Consider the following 22,862-nt stretch of genomic DNA (forward strand, 5'->3'; position numbering starts at 1 on the left):
CATCCTGAAAGATGATAAAAGGCACTTCTTAAATTTACACTAAGGATAATGTCTACTCTCCCCAACTCAAAGAAATCATGTTTCTTTGATGGCGTATTTAGGAGCTTAGACATCAGTTGGCATTTGACTAATACCAGGAGAGACCATAATCCCAGGCAAGTCCAGAAGGTTAGAACATTAAAATCCAGATCATTTATACATTAACAATGTGGGTGGGTTAAATAGTTCTTTTGTTGGTAGCTAATTTTAAGCACAATATCAACCCTGCAATGAGTTAATAGATTAAAAACAAAAACAAAGAAAACTTGATTCTAGCATTGCTTTCTTTAGAACAGGTGTTTACAGGCTTTGGGGAAATAATCACCTAAAACCATTTTGAAAAGAAAAGATCATCTGTGGTTTATTTTTGAATTTTGAATGGAAAAGTTTGCTAAATAGGTAAACAGGGGAAAGTGACATCCCAATCAAGAATAAACCCAATAATAGCAAATTTCATCTGCATCATTATGAAAGTGTCTTCTGTAAGCCAGAACCTGCTCTAAGCTATTTAAATTCTGTTACAGGCCTGCATGAATTTCAATGACAGTGGGGCATGTGTCACCCAGTGCCCCCAAACATTTGTCTACAATCCAACCACTTTTCAACTAGAGCACAATTTCAATGCAAAGTATACCTATGGAGCCTTCTGTGTCAAGAAATGCCCACGTAAGTAACTGAAAACCCAGAGGTGAAATCCAGAGGTGGAATGCCTGGCTCAATGTTTGACCTGACTCTAATTGTGTGTGTGTGTGTGTGTGTGTGTGTGAGAGAGAGAGAGAGAGAGAGAGAGAGAGAGAGAGAGAGAGAGAGAGAGAGAGAGAGAGAGAGAGAGGCAGAGACAGAGAGAGGCAGAGACAGAGAGAGGGAGGGAGGAAGAGTTCCTCTCAAAATGATTTCTATTTCTGAAACTGGGTCTTTCAAAGAACTGCATACCATTTCTATGGTCAAATCCAAATTTAAATAATAGCAGTTAACAAAACGTAGAAAAGTTATGAGGTCCATTACTAAACTGTTAATCTTCTTAAGGAATCCAAAACTGAACTGGTTTGTTCCTTATCAGAAATTCAATATCATAAAATTCTTCAGTCTTTGTTAGAGTTTGTTTTCTGCCTTTCAAAGATAATGGTGATTTTCTGTGTAATATGGGAAGCTTGTTCCTCATATGGGAGAGTAGCTGTTGGGGAATCTGGAGTAGTGTTGTATCTTCCTTTTAAAAATGATAAACCTATTTTTACATTAATTTATTCACTGTTTTGTGTTTTTCCTAATTTTGAAAAAATATGTTGTATTAGCAGTTTTTTAATCTTTACTGTGGTTGTTCATTTTCAACATATCCTCTTCCCTTATTGAAACCATCAATGTAAGAACAAAAGGAAGTTAAGCAAGACATCCACAAAATTACTTTGATAGCCTATGTAATATTCTGATTATATAATCTCCCTTCTCTACTGAGAAATGTAGTTTATCTTTTGCTCTCCAGGAATATGATTATTTGATGCAAGTAATCTGAACTTGGCTATGTTTAGCATTATTTTAACTTACATTATTTTAGTCCTTGTTCAAATTGTTCTATTGGTTCTAATTGTTTCTGTGTGAGTCTTATGTCTCCTTGTTTCTATGCATTCTTCATATTCCTTGCTTTTCAGGACATTTTGTTATTGTCATACCCTTCACTTTGATTATTCATTCATCCATTAAGGCTTTTTCCTTCTTCTTCTTCTTCTTCTTCTTCTTCTTCTTCTTCTTCTTCTTCTTCTTCTTCTTCTTCTTCTTCTTCTTCTTCTTCTTCTTCTTCTTCTTCTTCTTCTCTCTCTCTCTCTCTCTCTCTCTCTCTCTCTCTCTCTCTCTCTCTCCTCCCTAAATTTTGCTCTATCCCTCTGTCTATCTGTTTCCATCCTTTTCCCTCTCACTATGAACAAAGTGCCATCTTGCTGTGATGCATATTTTGGTACATGTAGGATATTTGCCAGGTCATTATTAAAGAGTTTTCAATTTAAATTACTTTCTTGCCTATAGCTATCTGAAGCTGCAAAACTGTGTAAGATGTCATATTCCATACATTTCTCTCATTTGGGAATTTTACACCTCAGAAATTCTTGGAAATAGCCTCTACATCTCTACAGAGAATGATTCTTCCCCAGTTGGCATCATATATTACCCTGATGGTTAACCTATGGCATATGTGCCAAAACGGGTACACAGAGCCCTCTTTGGTCATGCCTGCAGTCCCCTGCCAGAGTTCATTACTAGAAGACCAGTGGGACTTGAGGCAAAGCTGTTCCTCTTCCCCTCTCCATGTGCCTAAGGACATCCCTCACTCACCCACCGCTCTGCCCAGCAGCCTAATGGGAGCTCTTCCTCCCTCCTCTGTCTGGGGTAAGGCATTGGGGGAGGTTGAAATGCTGCATGAGGTTGTGGTACAGATGGCAGGCAGCCTGTTGAATCTGTTTTGAAGGTAATTCCTGTGGTGGGATTGGAAAGGAACTAGGTTTGAGGGGAGCATAGTTCCCAGAGTGGCATGTAACTAGAGGGGAGCAGAGCTGGAGACAAGCAGAGCCTTCTGGCCAATCTCCACCCTCTCTTGACATGCGCCTCTTACCACCCTCTGCTCTTACCCAGTAGTCCAATGGGAGCATTTCCTCCCTCCCCTATTGGGGTAAGGGGGTATAGGATGGGGATGGGGCCTAGCACTCTGTCTCTAAAAGGTTTGCCATCACTGATATATGACATTATATGCATCCATATGCTTTTAAAATGGGGCTGGGATTGTGTGTGTGTGTGTGTGTGTGTGTGTGTGTGTATTGTGGGGAGTTCCATATGACAAAAATTTTTCAAATATACTTCAACATCTCATTAGAATTACAATTTTTAAAGTATTTTTCTATTTCATGACTATAATCTTGAATACTTTAAAATATTAACTAAGCTACATTAAAGTTAAATTTAAAAGCAAATATTTTGCTTCTTTTAAACTTTTAAATAAAGTGATAATTAAAGATTTATGCAAACTGGTTTGTATTGAATTAAGCAGAACTAGAAAATATGCAAAATAAAACAATGTAAATAAAAAGATTGGTAAGAGAAAACTAACTTTTGAGTAATTAAAAACAATAATAAAAAAACAGATATTGACACATTCTTTTCATATCTTAGTGAAAAGAAATAAGATTATGTTGATGGGATGTCGTAGATAGTGTTAAATGAGCTCACGGAGGCAGGTTGTGTTGAATTCAATACCAATTAAAGAAAGTTTTGTAGAAATTCAAGTAACAAACAATTGACATGAAACAGTTATTTTGTAAATAAATTGGGGAAAGAGAGAGAATTCACCTTTGAAAGGAATCAAAAAAGAAGCAGAAAAATGACTTTATTTTCTTCTGCTGCAGAAGGGACAAAGGATAACACAAGGAGAGAAGTGAAGTTGAGAGAGAATATGAAAGGAATTTTATCATCTACCTTTTTCATGAACCTCAGGCTGAGCTTAAAAGCATACTACTATACAATAGACCATAACATCAATGAGGAGCTTTTCACTAAAGCTAAATGATAAGGAGCTATATTAAAGGAAGTCGAAAACTCAGAGGGCTCAACACCATTTAATTCAACAATCATTTATCAAGCATCTACTATTGGATGTTAGGGATAGTGTGATAGGAACAACATTGTCCCTATTTTCAAGGAACTTCTTTCTAATAGAATCCCCACAATCTCAAGTATCCCCTCTTCTACAAAATGATTATTAGAGAAGCTACCTTTCCATAGGAGCCAAGACATGAACAAATTATTTCTGAATATGATAAATTCTTTTTCATGAATGACCAAAATTCCAATTAATTTCTTATTGCATAATGCCACAAAATATTCCGATTAAATTAGTTTAGTTATAGCAATTGACAAGATATTTTACAGTTTGTCACTGGTTATACTAGGTATCTACTTAAGTCCTTTTCATCTTGTATAAGCTAAAAAGAATAGGGAGCTATCCATGGTAAACATAATTTTAAATAAACACTACATTATTTAATAAAAGGTTTTATTAAAATATTATTCCAAACAATGCCCAAAGGGCGCTAAAAGACTGCCCTTTTATCCAGCCATAGCACTGCTGGGTTTATACCCTAAAGAGATAATAAGGAAAAAGACTTGTAGAAGAGTATTCATAGCTGCACTCTTTGTGGTGGCTAAAAATTGGAAAATGAGGGGATGCCCTTTAATTGGGGAATGGCTGAACAAATTGTGGTATATGCTGGTGATGGAATACTATTGTGCTCAAAGGAATAATAAAGTAGAGGAATTCCATTTGAACTGGAATTATTTCCAGGAATTGATGCAGAGCGAAAAGAGCAGAACCAAGAGAACATTGTACACAAAGACTGATAGACTGTGGTAGAATCAAATTTAATGGACTTCTCCATTAGTGGCAATGCAGTGATCTAGAATAATTCAGAGGGATTTATGAGCAAGAACAGTAGCCACAGAGTCAGAGGAAAAACTATGGGAGTAGAAACACAGAAGAAAAATAACTGCTTGATCACATGGGCCAATGGGGATATGATTGGGGATGTAGACTCTAAATGATCACCCTCCTGCAAACATCAACAACATGGAAATAGGTTTTGATCAAGGACACATGCAATACCCAGTGGAATTGCGTGTTGGCCACAGGAAGGGTTGGGGGGAGGGAAAAAATATGATTTGTGTAACCAAGGAAAAATATTCTAAATTGACCAATTAAATAAAATTTTCAAAAAAATTTATTCCAAGTAACTGTCTTTTAAAGTGTCATGCAAGTGTATTCATATTCGCAGGCAGAGAAAACTCCTATGACCAAATTGTCTATCACATTGTTTCTTTGTATATAACTCAAACTTTACATACTTCCTCTTGAGTCTGAGATAGAATACTTTTTTTTGATCCACAGCAGTCTAATTTAAGCTTCATTTGTGTTTCAAAATAACTCCAAGCATTCCGAGGTTTCAAACTTGCATCACTGCATGAAATGAAGTAGAACAACAGGAAAACACAAACTAAATGTCATGTAGTTATTAAGCCTGTAAAAAGACATTTACACTGTCCTGAGGGCTCTTAGAATGTGAGGGATAAAAAAGAAAACAAACAAAGTTAAACCAAAAAATAAACAAACTAGTCAAAGCTATTTCTTCATCTTATTCTTAGACCATACTACAATGACAGTGGAATTCTCTGATTAAGTTTCATCATCACTCTAGTACAGCAAGGTTTGCCAAGCATTTTAAAATATTATCATTTACTAAATTATTATTATTCACACAACTCTGGGAAGTAAGTGCTATTGTTTCCCCATTTTTAAATAAGTAGAATGGGACTGGAGGCTCTCAAGTGACTTGATCACAGTCACTCATATAGTAAGGATCTTGGGACACACTGAAACTCAGAACTTTCTGACTCAAGGCACAGTGCTGGAGCAATTTACCAGTACATAGATACAAAATTATAAAGTTAAAATAAGGGACAAGTCATAGATATTATTGGCTTACATGTTCACTTCCAGAAATCAGATTTTTTTTCTTTCTTTCATCCAAACTTGCTAACCAAACACTATTACTGAACAGTCTATTTTTCCTATCCAGATAACTTTGTGGTAGATTCCAGTTCTTGTGTGCGGGCTTGTCCTAGCTCCAAAATGGAGGTTGAAGAAAATGGAATTAAAATGTGTAAACCTTGTACCGACATTTGTCCAAAAGGTAAGCTGTAGGTATGATATATATAGAAAGAATCTGGGGACAATACTAAGATTCCTAAATCATTCTCCATAAGGGAGAATTAATCTTGCAAAACAAAAGGAGAAATGACTTCCTACACCTTCAGATTATTACCCAAGATATCAAATGTCTAATCTACTATATTTTGGCTACTGTGCTAAAAGAAAGAAGAGTCAAAAGATAGTTCACTGTTTTCCAGAAGCTCAAAATCCAAGGGGGCAAAAGGACTCACATTTTCTTTCTAGGTTTTTTTTTTTCAAGATTACAGGTTAATTAATTACATTAAAATTTTTAACATTTGTTTTCTGACATTTCACAATTCATGTGTTCTCCCTCTGTCTCCCTCTTCCCTCCCCAAGAAAGCTGGTAATATGATACAGGTTGTGCATACTTTTAAAATTAAGTGATATAGGTAGATTGCTCAGTGGATTGAGAGCCAGGCTTAAAGATAAGATGTCCTGGGTTCAAATGTGGCCTCAGATCCTTTCTAGCTGTGCCACCTTTAGTTGAGTCACTTAATCATTTTTCTAACTTAGAACCAATGAAGTATTCAGTTGAGATGGAAGATAAAAGTTTAAAAAATTAAGTTATATAGTACACAGCCAAACAGTAAATTTTACTACATTCTATGGTACCAAGTGTCAGTGGTATGCACTCTCTATGTGTATAAAGATTACTCCTTCATTGTCAACAAATATTTCTTAAGCTCTGACTATGTGGAAGTTATACAAAATTTCAAAGAGTTCCTGTTCTGTAGGAGTGTGTGTTTTTGTTAGATATATAAAGCATAAAAAAATTTTTAAGAAGGGCAATGATGGTGGAAGGTTGATTAATGCCATGTATACAATAGAATAGAGGACCTCCCCAAATAGACTCCCTCTAGTCAGGGGAAGTGGCATTTATCTTATCCTTGAAGACTAGACAAAGTTTGGTAAAGTGGGAAAAGGGATAGAAGCCACGTAAGAATGAATCAAAAGTGGAAAGTCCCACTCCTTTATAAAGGTGAATTATCCATGCATATGGAACATATCAAGTATTTTCAGTTTATTAATTGATTTACTCTTCCCTTTTTTTAAGTGTATCCCTTTATATGGGAGGGCTGTCTTGTAAAGAAGATACAGGTGAAAATTTAAGCAATGTTAAAACAAAAAAAAACACAATAATATTAATTTTAAGAAAGGAGGAGAATTCAATCAATTGATAGGCATTTATTATGCTTATTTATTTTTCAGGGACTCTGTAAAATACTAGTGATTAAAAATTAAAAAAAAAAACAACTAAAACAAGAGGGCAGCTAGGTAACTCAGTGGATTAAGAACCAGACCTAGAGACAGGAGCTCCTGTGTACAGATGTACACTCTTCTCACTGTGTGGACTGTTCTGCTTTGGAACCAATACACAGTTTTGATTCTAAGAAAGAAGGTAAATGTTTAAAAAAGAAAATAAAAGACCAAACCAGGACCTACTCTTAAGGAACTTGCACAAAAAGAGTAGAATTAAAAAACGCATAATTAAATATATACAGATTTGACATAAAAATTATGAATAGAGATCAGTACAAGATCTGTGAATTTACTGGCATAGGCAACTTCTGCGTAAAGAAACCCTGTCTAGTTAAGTGATTGGCCAGTGACACAACCAGTACATTTTAGAGTTTTACTTGGATCAAATTCTTCCTTCTCTCTGCCAATATCCCTTGCTGCCACTCATACAAATAGAATAAAGAAATATCAATACACAAGGATTTAGGGATTAGCACTAATATTGTGGAGAATCAGAAAGACTTTACATAGAAGGTGGTGTTTGAATTGAGGAAAAGAGTTTCTATGGGACAAAGATAAGAATGATGTGCATTCCAAAAATAGAAATCTTGCTTAAAAATGCCAGAAAACTATTATTAAAATTGTATCTATTTAATCTGTGGAAAAATAAAAGAATATCATCCTCCTAAAGACTTATTGATGAGGGGAAGAGTGTGAGGAAGAACAATCTTAAAATTATGATAATATAAATCATAAAAAATCAACATTCATGGAAGTCATCATAGGAAAACTGACAACTCAGATTTAGTCTACTGAATATGTTTATATATGTGTAAAATCCACCAAAATACTGTTTGAATAGAATTTAGTGGCATAAAGGTGACCCTAAGCTCTTGACGACTATGTCAATGAGATACACATAGTGACTAGTTAGTGCAAGAGGAATACCTTTGAGAATGAGCAGTCATAAACGTCATTTCTATTGAGAATAGGAACGGTTTCATACTTTTCATTCCCAACATCTAATATGATATTTTTCACATGGTAGTCTTGATGTTTGATAGATTTTTCTGAGAATCAGTCCAAGTCCAGAGAATTTCATTCCAACAAGAGTTACAAAAGGGTAGCTAGATGGACCAATGAATAGAGTGCCAGGCCTGGATATGAGAGGTCCTGAGTTCCAATCTTGCCTTAGACACTTCCTAGTTATGTGACCTTGGACAAGTCACTTAACCCCAGTTTCCTAGTTCTTATCATTCTTCTCCTTTGGAACCAATACTTGGCATTAATTCTAAGACAGAAGGTGAGGGTTTTAGCTAAAAGAAGAACTAATATTCTTGGTAAAGCAACTATTGAGAACTTTTTTTAAGTCATAGAAGGGGCTGTAATTTGTGTTAAAAGGAATGCCTATACTGAAAAAATTACATTTCATCAAAATAAGTATAACCCATAGCAAGGCATCATTTGAGTTTAAGATCAAATATTTGATGGATCCCCTTTTTAATGTACTATTCAAATGTATGATATTCACTAATGAGAAAAATTAGAATTTGGATCACTACTTATTGAAAACTACAGTTTTATGTTTTTCTGTGATTTTTGTTTTTATATACAGCATGTGATGGCATTGGCACAGGAACTCTGATGTCTGCTCAGACTGTGGATTCCAGCAACATTGACAAGTTCATAAATTGTACCAAGATCAATGGGAATTTGATCTTCCTTGTCACTGGTATTCATGGGTCAGTGCTAAAACTTCATTCTATGTTTTTCTTTCTTCGAAGAAAGGACAAAATGTTTTTAAAAGGGATGTCATGTGTAAGAAAGATTACACTACTTCTCTTTTAGCTTCAGGTGGCAAAACCTGAAGCAAAAGGCAGCCGTAATGTGGCAAAGATAGACTTGGTGTTGGAAAAAAAATTCCTAATAATTCGAGAGCTGTTTCAGACCAGAAAGGGATGCTTGAGATTTCCCCTCATTGGTGATTTTTGATCAGAGGAAAAATGGCCATTTATAGTATATATTTCAGAAGAGATATCTTTTCAATTCTGGACTCACTAGATGTCTGAAGAGTCATTCCAATTTTAAAATTTGGTGATTCTGTCTAGTGTGAGGCAGTACAGCTGAAATCCCTGTCACTGGAGGATACTAACAATGGTAGATCGATTGAGTTAGGAATTCTTAGCTAAAGTGGGCTGAACTGATTGGTCATCCACACTGTCTAATACTTACTTATATTGTGAGTCCGTGGAGCAGGAATCAGACTGTGTTAAGAGGGACAAATCTGCCAAAGTTGACAATGTAACAAAGATCTGTTCACTAGTGGGATCTGGTCAATAAAAGCCGACACTAAATTTCTGACTTGGAGAGATAGGGAGATAGTAAAAACAGAAAAATAATCTGTAATTCTGTGTTTATAAGTAGGAACTTGTTTAAATATGAATAGGATTTTTTCTGGTTTTTTTTTTCCTAATGTTGCACTTCATTACTAACACCAGAACCCATTATCAATCATGTTCTGCAAAAACAGTCAATTTTAATTAATAACAAAGGAAAAGTGAAGGTTTTCAAAGTTATCTACAATTTAAAATTTGGTAATTCCTGATTTTTAAAAAATGACAAGGTTACAAATTGTGAATCTGATCTAAACTTTAGCAAAATACTTACAATTTCCCAAAAGAATAGTTTTCAGAAAACATAGGCATAAGACACAGACATATATGTATATATCCACATGTACATATAAACAGTGTTAAGATTAGTATTCAAGTAATACATGATTATGGAAATCAAGAAATCTCTAAATTTTCTAAAACTCTGCAAGTAATTTAAGGTTGAAATGGCAATAAATTATTATCAGAAGTGATTCTAGTGTTACTACTTAATATCTCTCCATACTTCACATCACAGTTTGTTCTGTCTCTTCCTCTGCCTCGCTCCCTCGCTCTCTCACTCTCTCTCTCTCTCTCTCTTTCTCTCTCTCTCTCTCTCTCTCTCTCTCTCTCTCTCTCTCTCTCTCTCTCTCTCTCTCACACACACACACACACACACAACTATTGTACCTAATCCATTCAATGAATTTCAGTTTTATAGCATGCAAGACAAACAATGCCTGTCCTCCTTCATTATACAACCACCTGCTGGTTCTAGCTGGGAAAACAACTAATCTTATGTTTCTAGAGTTACATTAAACATGTCAATTTTTCACTTTTCATTGTATCTATTTGTTTATATTACTGTTTTATTCCAAAATATTAATGCTCAGGGGAAAGTTAGAGAAACTAAATCATATCTAATCATCTGAAATTATACTCTGCACATGTATCATCATACTGTTATCATAATACATATCAGTAACACCTTACTAATAAATACATGCCCAAAAAGGATACACAGAAACATTAGAAAAAAATTATATTTCAATTCATAGCAACAATTTTGTTCAGTGGCATATAAAATACTTATGTTGCTTATTTTATTTTACAAGGGCCTACATTTTACACGTGGGAATAAGTATTAAAAAGCAGTTCTGATCTTTACCTTGTGATTTTTATTTCATACAACTGGAAATATAATATGTGGAACAACAAGCTCATCTCCCTATTTTTAAAATTATGCTCACAATGTGATTAGGAATTATAGAAAAATTTCCTCTGCATATTGGATGAAAATAGCCAAAAAGTCATATCCATCTACATCTTGATATTTTGTTGACACTTGAAAACAATAAATGGAATTACCTCCAAATCCCAACTGCATCTGCATCAGGAAACATTTGGAACCAACAATTTCCTTTATTCTAGTATCTGTATATATTTCCATGTGACATTCTAGTGATTAACAAACAGAGTTAGAGTAGCGGAGATTGTATTTTTACTCTTCATTTTGCTTTCCATAGTATAAAGGTCAATCTACTAAGGAACAAAATTTTGGAAATAAAATACTTTAACAAGTGGTATTCAAAAGATCTGTTTTATTTGGGGAGTGTTAGGAATTCCACTGAAAAGATTTCTTAGAGAAGGAATTTTATTCTAAGATAAAAGGGTACTCCTAAGACATCCATGGAGTTCCACGAAGTAGCTTCAGATAAATTGTACTACCTATATTTAAATGAAATTTACCATTTCCTTCTGTTATGAATTTAAAAAAACATGCACACACCAATTCTGAGAAGAGGACCTTAAGCTTCACTAGATGGCCAAAAGGGTTTAATATACAAAAAAAGATTGAGAATAGAATTTCAATGACCACATACTTATAATATATGATTATACATTATAATTTAAGTACTTCTATTTATCTTTGTTGCATTCATGCACAATCATATGTATAAGCATCTATAGTAGTGAATTAGTACTCAAGCTAAAATTCATCTGTGTTCTCATTGATTTGATTATGCTGTGATAAAGTTCTTAATCCATCTATTTTTTATTTAGAATATTTTTCCATGTTTACATGATTCGTGATCTGCCCCCTTGCTCTTTCTTCCCACCTTCAAGAAGCTGACAAGCAATTCCACTTGTTATACATGTATCATTGTTCAAAACCTATTTCCATGTTATTCATATTTGCAGTGTAGTAGAGTGATCTTTTAACATCAAACCCCTAATCATATCCCTATCAAATTATGTGATCGATCCTATGTTTTTCTTCTGTATTTCTGCTCCTACAGTTCTTTCTCTGAATGTGGATAGCATTCTTTCTCATAAGTTCCTCTAGGTTGTCCTGAGTCATTGCATTGCTGCTAGTAGAAATGTCTATTACATTTGATTGTGCCAGTTTCTGTGTGCAATTTAACCCATCTATGACTATCCATGCTATATGACTTCTGCCCACATCCTCACAAAAATTCTCCACAGAGGATTTAGCCAATATATGGATATAAGCAACTTCATTAAAAGTAGAAATACCCATTCAAGAGATGCTATAGTATGCAGCAGGAGGGCAGTACATTCAAATATAATTTGGTGTATAATAAGGGCAGTTTTTGGAACTAATCCTTCTAATCAAAGAGCAAGATGACGTGAAGAAATGCCCTTAAAATATACTTCTCAAAAGCAATCCAGTTCATAACTTAGAAATGAAACCTTAAGCCAGTGATGGTGAACCTTTTAGAGACCAAATGCCCAAAGTTCAACCCTCACACCTTGCCTGCCTTACCCCAGACAAGAGAAGGAGGAAACACTTCCATTGGGCTTCTGGGAAGAGGGGCAGGTCATGTGAGAAATGTCCTTAGGCCCACCTGGAGAAGGAGAAGGGAACAGCTTCCTCCAGCATGCTCCAGCACACATGCCATAAGTTTACCAACATTGCCCTAAATTATCTCCTGGTATTATTTTTTTAAAGTACTTTCTGATTTTGTTGAAATGATAATTTTCCTCTTAGAACACTGAATTAAAAAGACAACATTCAGCTTTCAGCCCCACACATTGAGTAGAAAATATTATTTTTCTAGAATTTTCAATACTAAATTAAAGCCAAGTGACTCATAATGACAATATTTCTTAAATAGGAATTTCATGAGTCTTAGTTGTCAGTCCAAGTACTGTCACTATTTAATTATAGCTATTATGCCTGAAGAATTGAAGCAAAAATTAATAGAAACATGTATCTAAAAAAACCCTATGTCTAATATTTTCCTGATATATTTTAAAAAGTGACTCCACTTTCTCTAATCCCACCCTCCCATTTTCTTATCACAATGATGAGCCTGACCTGCACTTTCTGAAGCTCTTTCCTGTCATCTTGGAAAAAAATATTATTGACGGGAACTCATCTCAGTGTGGCAAATCTCTTTGCTCCCCCCCCAAAAAAGCATTCTAATTATTTTCAAATGATAAAAAATAAAAGAAAGTACAAATTGAAAAATCTTGGCAACTCAATAAATACTTTGCTTAATTATCCTCAATAAGGTACTAAACAGTTTTTAATAAGATCATGTAACTTGGTTAAAACAGCCAAGGGGCTTCTATGAACTGTAACAAAAAAGAACAGTCAAATTAAAAGGGAATATGGTGATTCATATCTGAAACAAGTTTTCTCAGAAGAACCTTATATTGCTTAAGAAATTATCAAGCACTTAAATCTTAATTTCTAATAGCAGACTTAGGCTTATGAAGGTTAATTGGCTTGAACCACCTATATCAGTTATGGCGAACCTATATCATGGGTGCCAAAGACAGCACACAGAGAGCTCTCTGTGGCCATGTAGCCACCCTCCTCACTTCCCACAGAGTTCATTACTAGAAAGGCAGAGGGACTCAGGCAGAGCTGCTCCCTTCCCTCTTTCCATTGTGCCTGATAACATTTTTTTACATCACCCACCCCTCTGCCCAGCAGCCCAATGGGAGAGCTTTCTCTCTCCCTTGTGTGAGGGGGGGCACACCCAGCACTTGATGTAGAGTGGGGCACAGCATATGGTCTCTAGTGGGGAAGGCATAGCACCAAGTCTGGGGGTAGGATGGATGCAGGACCTGGCACTCCATCTTTAAAATATTCAACAGCACTGACCTATGGGAAAACAGGGGGTAAGCCAAGAATTCCTTTTACATTATCTAATATGGGAACTGCTAACATAGGTCCATCTATTTTAACTAATAATAGTGACTGAATTTTTTTTTCTTGTGCCAAGCTTGATATATCATTTGGGGACATTGTCAATAAGAAACAATTCTAATACAGTGGTAATAGAAAAGGAAAAGGAAACAATATTTCATATTTGTAGTCACCAATAGTTATTAGAATTGAACATAAAAATGTATATATTTAGTATATCTCATGCTTAAATTTAATCTTGGCATCTTATGATGTGAAGTTATATACAGAATGGCAAGCAGACAGTATGTCATTAGAGTGTTTCTCAATTGAACTTTGTAAATATTTAGTTTAGGATTTGAGTGCATAAATGTTGTTTCCTATACACAGATAGTTATCCAATTATTTTAGCAATATAAAGGATTGTTTTAGTCCATTTGTTTTCTTATTCAACCTGAATTTGAAATTTTGTTAAAAACCTATTTATTATAAGAGGGAGAGAGTAAAGAAAACAATTCATGGGTGCTTTTTGGATATCTGGAAAAGATAGAGTGCATGAACAACAACAACAAAAAATCCACAATTTGTGATTGAGTTATAAAACCATCTTCCACATATCTGCTTATCTTAGTCATAATCATTTTTTGAAGTTACTTTACCAGAACTTGTTAACCTAGTGGTAGAGGAGAACTTTCCTCAAATATTTACAAAATACAATATGAAGTGCTATGTTTATATCAATGGAAATATGTATGGAAATATCAAAAGGGCAAGGTCACTACTCATATGGAATATTCTTTTAGAAGAATGAAGCTGCAAAGACAAATTCACTCTTTAATTTTGTCTTGTTGAAAGGAGAATTTCAAGATAGCAGGGCAGTCAGCTATGTGGAGTGTAGGATGAAATAAATTTTCTCAAAAATGTAACTATCCACAATGCTACACTATGGTTATAATTGGCTTCACATTAACCAGTTGGCATCATGTAAACCAAGGATTCAACACTATTGTTTGATACCACAGCTAGTTTCCTGAGTTGTAAATTTCAGAAGATTAATCTTTGCAGATTAATTTAGGGTTATAAAGAAAATATATTGTGCTTATCTTTAAAGTGGTAATAATAATTATAGATCAATACCCTTACTCTCTAGGAACAGGAGAAATCTCAAGTAAAGTAATTTTTATTTGGGAGTACAAAATTTAGTTAAATTGCATTTTGTTTTGAAATGGCCTGTACATTAACTTGTATTACAAGTACAAAAGGACAAAAATAATGCCTGATAAGGTTTCTTAGGGATATCCTATAACATATTTTTAGTCAATGTACTTAGCTGGGTAGGAAGGAAAATGTTACTCTAAAGAATAATTCATAGGCAGAAAAATTTCCTTTTTCTAACAAAATCATGATTCTCGTAGATTACAATGAAGCCCAATCCCACATGAATTTAGAAAACCAGAGACATTCATTTCTACTAATTACCATGCTTCTAACTAAGTATTAAATTTAAGGCAGAAGAGCAATAAGGGGTAGGTAATTGGGGTTGTGACTTGCTCAGGGTCACATATCTAAGAAGTTTTCGAGGCCAGATTTAAATCCAGGACCTCCCATCTCTAGGCCTGGCTCTATTGAGTTAGCCACCTAGCTTCCTTTCTTGATCTTGAATCAGATTTTACAAAGCATGTATACATTTTCTACCAAACTTTATTTCTGAAACAAATGAAGACAAGAAGTCAGATAATCTAATTTGTTGTTAACAATTCTCTCATTTGAAAGATAAGGAATCTGAAACCTAGGGAGATCAAATGAATTATCCAACAGGCAAAGCTCACAGTTGAATCTAAATATCATTTCAGATCTGGATCATTTTCTTTCTTCATGACATTGGTACTCATGAAAGTCTCTTGAATGGATCCAAAATGAGAATTTTTTGACATTCCAAAAGCCCTTTTCCCAAGAAATCTTAAAATGTGCCATTAAAAAAATGAAATTTTTCCTCAAGATGATAATGGTGCCTAAAGAAAGTATCTAAGCCACCTTATATGTTGTACTTATGTCAAATAGTTTTCAAGTTATTTGCAAAGACTTGATTTTAATAAACAACTCTTCATGTGATAGAACTGTGTTGGTAAGCCTATGGCATGCCTGCCAGAGGGAGTTGCTCCCTTCCCCTCTCCACTATGCCTGAGTGAATTTCTCACACCCCTGCCTATCTGACCAGCAGCCCATTTGGAGCACTTTCTCCCTTCCCTCTCTGGGGTAAGGCAGGAAACTCACATGCAGTATGTAGGTTGTAGTTTGGGCACTTGGTCTTTAAAAGGTTTGCCATCACTGTGATAGAAGAACTGTTCCAGCTCATATTGAGGCATTCATTGAATATCCTCCTCTTTTAGGGATCCTTACAATGCAATTGAGGCCATGGATCCTGAGAAACTGAACATCTTCCGGACAGTCAGAGAGATAACAGGTAACTCTGGGAAAATAGAGTTATAATGTAAAACAGTATTTTTTCTCTGGACCACAAGAATATAGTACTTTTATTTAAAATATGTGCAATGTTCTAATCAACATCTTCTAACCATAAGATTAGCTTCTCAAAAGCATGAAGCTTTCCATGAAAATCTACAAATGCCTAAACTTATGCATATGTTTTGAAAACCTCTGAAAATGTAAAAAATGAAGAGTAAATTTAAAATTATTTGGTTACTACAAGAACAAAATGATCCTTGTACCCAAATAACATATTTATAATTCTTTGTTACTTATTATAATAAACTCAGTGGTATGGTGTCATTTTTAGTATGACAAAAGTGTAGCATCTTGTCATCTTCACCATCATTGTTGTCATGGCTCCTTACATTTGCATAATAATTAACACTTTTCAAGGGACTTACACACATTTCATTTGATCTTCACAACAGTCAAGTGGAAGGAGTAGATATTATGTCCCCATGTTATAGGTGTGGAAAGTGAGCTTAATAGTGTCTAAATGACTTTCAGGAGAGCTAGAACTTGAATGCCATCCTTCTTCCTCTAATCAATGCTCTTTAACAAAACATGCCTAAATCTATGATAGTCATAAGCACCTGAAAGACTTCAAAAAAATTTTAGAAGACATCAAATCTGGGGCAATTATCATTATCATTACTACTAATGATGATGATAAGAACTCACTGATATAGTTCACTAAAGCTTACAATAAGCTTTATATACTTTTTATTTTTTTCCACTGTGAAGCAGATTAGTGAGGAGACTAAGACAGGGAAAAGTTAAATGACTTCAACAAGTTAGTATCTAAAGCAAGATTCATTCCCAAGACTTATGCCAAACCTAATCTATTATTTACTACATCATGATGACTTTTGGAGTCTAAATCTTAACTTTCAGGAAACATTTGCATTAGAAACATGGCATTCTGTCCTTTTTTTTTTTTTGGTACTTCTCATTGGACATGCATTTCAACACAGAAAGTGTGAATGCAATTCTGAACCCCTTGAATTGCTGAAAAATCCTATTATTGGAATGACATAACTGCCAAAGAGAAATTCTCTTGCCCTTATTTGTAGGTTTTCTCACATGCCCATCATGTTTCTTCAACATAAGGTGATCCTGTCACGTTTCAAGAACTGAAGGATTCACCATGAGTGAGACAATGAGATACTGACATTTCTTTTTGCCCTTATCTTCCTCAGGTTTCTTGAACATACAGTCTTGGCCCCCAAACATGACAGATTTCAGTGTCTTTTCTAACCTGGTCACCATTGGTGGAAGAGTACTGTATAGGTATGTGTTCAATATCTGTGTTTTAGTCTGCAGAACTCTCAAAGTTCACTAGTAGTAGATACATTTTCTTAAAAGCTCATGTATAATATTAGAAAGCTCTTGGTTTCATTGATTTCACTGCTCTAGAAATATAAACTTTTCCATTTTCCATCCTGGAGATAAACTCATAATGAAAAACATGCCACAAATGATGGACTACAGAAAGTAGGGAATATGCCTCTTGAATTTTCAGCTCCCTAAATCATTTACAGTCATACAGTGCTTATGCTGATTTGAAGATATAAGAAATGTCATGCATTTCAACCTACCTTTTCATCATAATTTATCATAATCAAAAGATATATTTGGGTGACAGTTACCATTGGTGCTGACATTTGGATCAGGAACTGAAGTGATAGTAGTTGAGTTACTTTGTCAGCTCATGGTTCTACATGAATATAGTGCATGACAGCAAGATCAAAGCACAGTTCAGTAAATCCAGAGGAAGGATTTGAACTAGCACACTGGATCATTAATTGAAACAGTCGAAGATGTCTAAAAAGGCAATAGAATGGAACAGAGCAGGTATGAGCATATTTCAGCATATCCAGGATATTTACTTTTAAGGAAGTTATTAAGGAAATGAATGATTGGAAAATAAAAGAGATAGTGTGTCCATAAAATAAGAATGGAAAGGAGAGGTTAGCAGGGAACAAACTACATTGTTATCTAGCAGGGAACAAACTACATTGTTATCCATGCAATGAAAAGAATTTGAAAAAGGCATCCATCATTATGGCAAAGTTTTAGGAGAACATAGGCAGAAGTCATGTAGGATGATCTGGGATCTCTATTGTTGGAAGGAATAACAACACGGATAACATCACCAAGTGTTGATATTTGGGGGATTACTCCTTACTTTGGGCTTCATATACGTGGGAAGACCTACTGTTAAACATAGACATGACAGGAACTTACTACAGGGAATTTTGTGCTAGCCTATGGAGTTTGCTAAGATATAAAATTTTGAAAACTGGAAACTGAACTTTCTCTGCCAAAGCTTCACTGGAAGAACTCTCAAATTCTACTGACACAAGTGCTATATTTGTACAAAATTTGATAGGAAAGACTAAAAAGGGAGCCAACAAAATGAAAAATAATAGCCAATGGAAATAATCCATCTGGAAGATATATACCACTAATGCTGACTCTCACTTGAACCAAATGCTATCAATCAAGAAAAGTGTTCTGCTGATGTAATAACACTCAGCACCTCTAGCTGGTTGTGAAGAAGAACAGTGACCCGATTGAATGCCATATTGTTATTCATCTCTGAGATACCTGTTCTTCTTGTAGTTTAGAAGGACAATAATTGTCATCTTAAACTATCATTTAAAAAAAAAGCCTAGATGTAAGAAAATGCTCTTACGACTAAACTATTAAATAGTGTTCATTGGTTGGTGACATTGTAAGAAAGCTTTATTTTTAAGTGACAAAAAGAAAGGTAACTCCCTTGCCCTTCAAAAAACAAAAGTAGAATGATAAAAATGTCCTTGAAATAAAACACATTTTCAATTTACTAACATTTCCTGAATTTTTAGGAAAACTTTTAGACCCACTGAGTTTTTAGTGTTTCAATTTCATTCCATGCCATTCCTTGATTTTTAAAAATTGCATTCCATTCATTTTGATATCTTCTTTCCATTTTCATTAGAGCATTTTAAACACTAAGTACAGTTTACAATTCAATTACTTCTTCCTACATTTTATTTGTTACTTATGTTTTATAGAGTACTTTGGCTTATTATTGGGTCACAGCAATAACATAGTAATGGTTCAAGTTAGCATCTTCCTTTTGGAAACTGAACAAACATTCATCATGCATTTAATATGTGTGTATGGGTGTGGGGGTTGTGGAAGTTATATGTGCTTGTGGATATGTATATGTATCTATTAGGAACTATGTAGTAGTTTATATTTATATATATATATATATATATATTTATATATATATAATAGGATCCTTAAAACTATGAATGATGAAAAAGTGTAGAAGATAACTTCCAGATGTCCTTCCTTCAAGAAACTTATATAGAAGATTTATTATTTTGAAACTTGGATATTTTTAGGGTTGTTTAGATCAATCAATAGCTATTTACTAAGTACTTACTATGTGCCATATACTTTGATAAATAATGGAAAAACTATGTATAAAGCTATCATTACAAATATAAAGATAACACAAACATAGGCACCCATATATACATATATAAATTGGTTAAACAGTAGGTAATACGGAATGGGACCATAGAAAGTAGGAGATCAGGAAATATTTTTTTAATGGAGAAGATGATGTATGTACTGTATCATAAAGAAATAGTGGTAATTCTAGAGACAAAGAGGGAGTACATTTCAGGTACAAGTGATGGTCAATTTAAACCCATGAATATGGGAGGTAGTATAATGCGAGAAACAGAAATAAGACCAGAAGAAGGAATATCACATACTTTGGGTAGATTAGTGCAGAATACCACTGCTCCTCCTTCTACTTTCTCAGTTATTTTTGAATGTTGGTGGATTTCCAAGACCAGTTCTTGTGATAAAATTATTATGATAAGTTTCATGGTGGGGGCTCCTGAACTTTACTGTTATGTACAATTATCTTCCTACTTTTTCTCCTGAGTGAAAGTTATCTTATGTAAATGCCTTTGGTTGGCAAATTATAGCTTCCTACCAAAATCCAAATGAAACCAAACTGCCCATAGCTACTCTATACATAGGACAAACTAAACATTTACTTCATTCTTATCTTTGCTATGTGGGAAGACGCAAATATCTAATTTTTTCCCAGTTCATTCTGAAACTACCTTCAACCCACATGTAGAGAATATTTCAAAGACTTGGGTGAGGCCAATGACTTGTGTTTAATTGAGAGTTTCAGGTTTTGTTTGACTCAGGACAGTGTGAGGAATTTACTTTATTAAGTGCCTACTAAGTGCAAAGCACTTTAATAGGTAATAGGAATATAAAGATGAAAAAATAATATTGTCTGGACTAACAGTGGTCATTCATCTTAGTAATTAATTTTTGTTTTTATTTTGGTTGTATGTCTACTTGAATAAAATGCTTTCCCACAAATTAGTGTGTATTTTGAAAGCATTTTCTATATGAAATGCAAATAAAAATAATTCTGGGAACTTCATCCTTTATGTTTCATTAACATTCATTCTGCAGTTAAGATGTGACAGCCTTTCTTTATGAATGAATTTAATGTTCTCAAAACATTCATTAATTTCTCTTTTGGTTTTTTCCTCCAGTGGCCTCTCATTGCTTATCCTTAAGCAACAAGGCATCACCTCTTTGCAATTCCAGTCCTTGAAGGAAATCAGTGCAGGAAACATCTATATAACTGACAACACCAACCTATGTTATTATCATACAGTTAATTGGACTACCCTCTTCAGTACCCTCAACCAAAGAATAGTGATTCGTGACAACAGGAAGGCAGAAAACTGTAGTAAGTACATCTATTAAGATAGAAATTGTTGTCTTACATTGTGATTCTTATCACAAGGGCTTGTGAGGGTTGGATAATGGGCAGGATTCTGGAGGTCATTTAATCATTTAAAAACATAAAAATAAGAATACTCTAGCCATATTTTATAGGTTACCTTTGAGAGTTGAAAAGGTGCTTTAGAAATATTATCTTGTTTTTTTTTTTAATTCTTACAAATAACCCAAGGGTTTAGGGGCTACTGTTTTCTCTCTTTTACAATTGAGGAAACTGAGACAATGTCATGTTAAGTAATTTCCAAGTCACAATGCTAGTGTATGAGACTGGATTTTAACTTAACTCTTATCGACACCAAGTCCTACATTTTAGTCATGTCTGTGCCTATCTATCTGTCTATCTATCTATCTATCTATCTATCTATCTATCTATCTATTTATTTATCTGTCCATCCATTCATCCATCCATCTATCTACCTATCTATCTGTATCTTTCTATCTCTATCTATCTATCAACATTGTTCTAATGTTTTTATCTATTCCAAGTTGAACTGAGAATGGCATTATTTGAATCCACCAGAAACAAAAATTGATAACTGTTATCCTTCCTCAGCAAGGAGAAATCCTAGATAGCATTACACATTCTGATGGAATATAAGATCATTGGAGAGTCAATACAATAGAAAGTGTGGAGATATAGATTTGAATTCAATCTAAGAAACAGCATCCTAATGGTTAGAGTTCTCTAAATAAGTCTTGCCTCAGTGAGCAATGGGTTTTTCCTCATTTAAGATATTCATATTAAAGCTAAATGGCTATTGATTGAAGAGACTGTTGGGGATCCCTGTACAGGTATGAGTTGGATAAAGTGGACTCTGAGATCCTTTCCAGGACTAACATTTTGTAATTTGATAAGTGGTTTTTTGCACCTTGTTGATGAGACTTTTTACATGTTGATGACTTCTGCAAAATAAGACATTGATGGTAACTTGCTATCCTGATTTTTTTAAGGGTCTGGCTCTATGATTTCAGCAGAGAAGGAATTTCTTAGTATGGAAATTTTCTCCACTAATGGAGATGAACAATTTGGCTAAATTTGAAAGTTATCTAGGGTCTTTGACAGGTTGAATGACTTTTCCATGATCCAAACAGCTAGTACAAAAGAACAACAACAGGACTTGAATTGAGGTCTTTCTAATTCTAATACTTGTTTTTCTCCACTATGCCATATTGCCTGTCCTCATTGATTTTACCTAGTTATTACTAATAATTTTTGTTTCTACAATGCTTTAAGATTTACAAAGTACTATAATAAATACATATGTATATATGAAGTATACATGCATATTTAAAACCTCATTTTTATTAAAAATATGAACTCTTCCTCACACAGTCTTCTGTTTGCCATCATAATCCTATGTCTCATTCATTCCTACCAGTCTCCTTCACATATGCATTGGAATATTCTATTTTGATTGTATGAAATAGTATGAATTTTACATGACAATGTTTTCTTATTAAAATAGTACTTTCAATGTTTCTTATTTCACTTTCCCATAATTGCTTATCTTTTGTAACCTTCTTTTATAACAAAAACAGCAAAAGAAAACAAAAACAAATTGTCAAACTGACTTCAAAAGATTTTGTAACATTCAGTACTTGTCCTCCACAGCCACTCTATAGATGAAAAAAATTAGTTTCATCACTGGTCTTCTGGAACCAAGATTTGTCATTATATTTAACCCCTACTCTAGAATTTTCCTGGTTCTGCTTACTTCACTTTGCATCTTGCTATCTGTCTTCCTAGTCTGAGTTTCTTCTTTTTTAAAAATTATTTCATAACTCTAGATTAAAACACCCTTATCGACCAGGCAACCTTTTATGTTTTTAATACCTGATAATACTGTTGGCTTATGAAACCATGAAATTATTGGAAAAATTAAAATGCAAATCCAAATAATCTCTTTACAAAAGCAGTGTAGTCTCATATAGGTAATTAATTCATTTGCTTTAGAGA

The 22,862-nt window shown here is 34.2% G+C and overlaps 1 protein-coding gene across 4 annotated transcripts in view; it reads left to right on the plus strand.

Moving 5' to 3' along the window:
• Positions 1-22,862, plus strand: part of ERBB4 (erb-b2 receptor tyrosine kinase 4) — a 1,424,132-nt gene that overhangs the window by 1,004,588 nt on the left and 396,682 nt on the right. For all 4 annotated transcript variants that reach the window (XM_056807930.1, XM_001369059.5, XM_056807929.1 and 1 more), the window contains exons 7-12: positions 564-705; positions 5,649-5,762; positions 8,658-8,784; positions 15,967-16,040; positions 17,266-17,356; positions 20,653-20,852. In XM_056807930.1, coding sequence (XP_056663908.1) covers positions 564-705; positions 5,649-5,762; positions 8,658-8,784; positions 15,967-16,040; positions 17,266-17,356; positions 20,653-20,852 — 748 coding nt within the window. The remainder of the gene's footprint in view (positions 1-563; positions 706-5,648; positions 5,763-8,657; positions 8,785-15,966; positions 16,041-17,265; positions 17,357-20,652; positions 20,853-22,862) is intronic.

Source organism: Monodelphis domestica, chromosome 8, assembly GCF_027887165.1.
Source record: "Monodelphis domestica isolate mMonDom1 chromosome 8, mMonDom1.pri, whole genome shotgun sequence".
Classification (NCBI taxonomy): Eukaryota; Metazoa; Chordata; class Mammalia; order Didelphimorphia; family Didelphidae; genus Monodelphis; species Monodelphis domestica.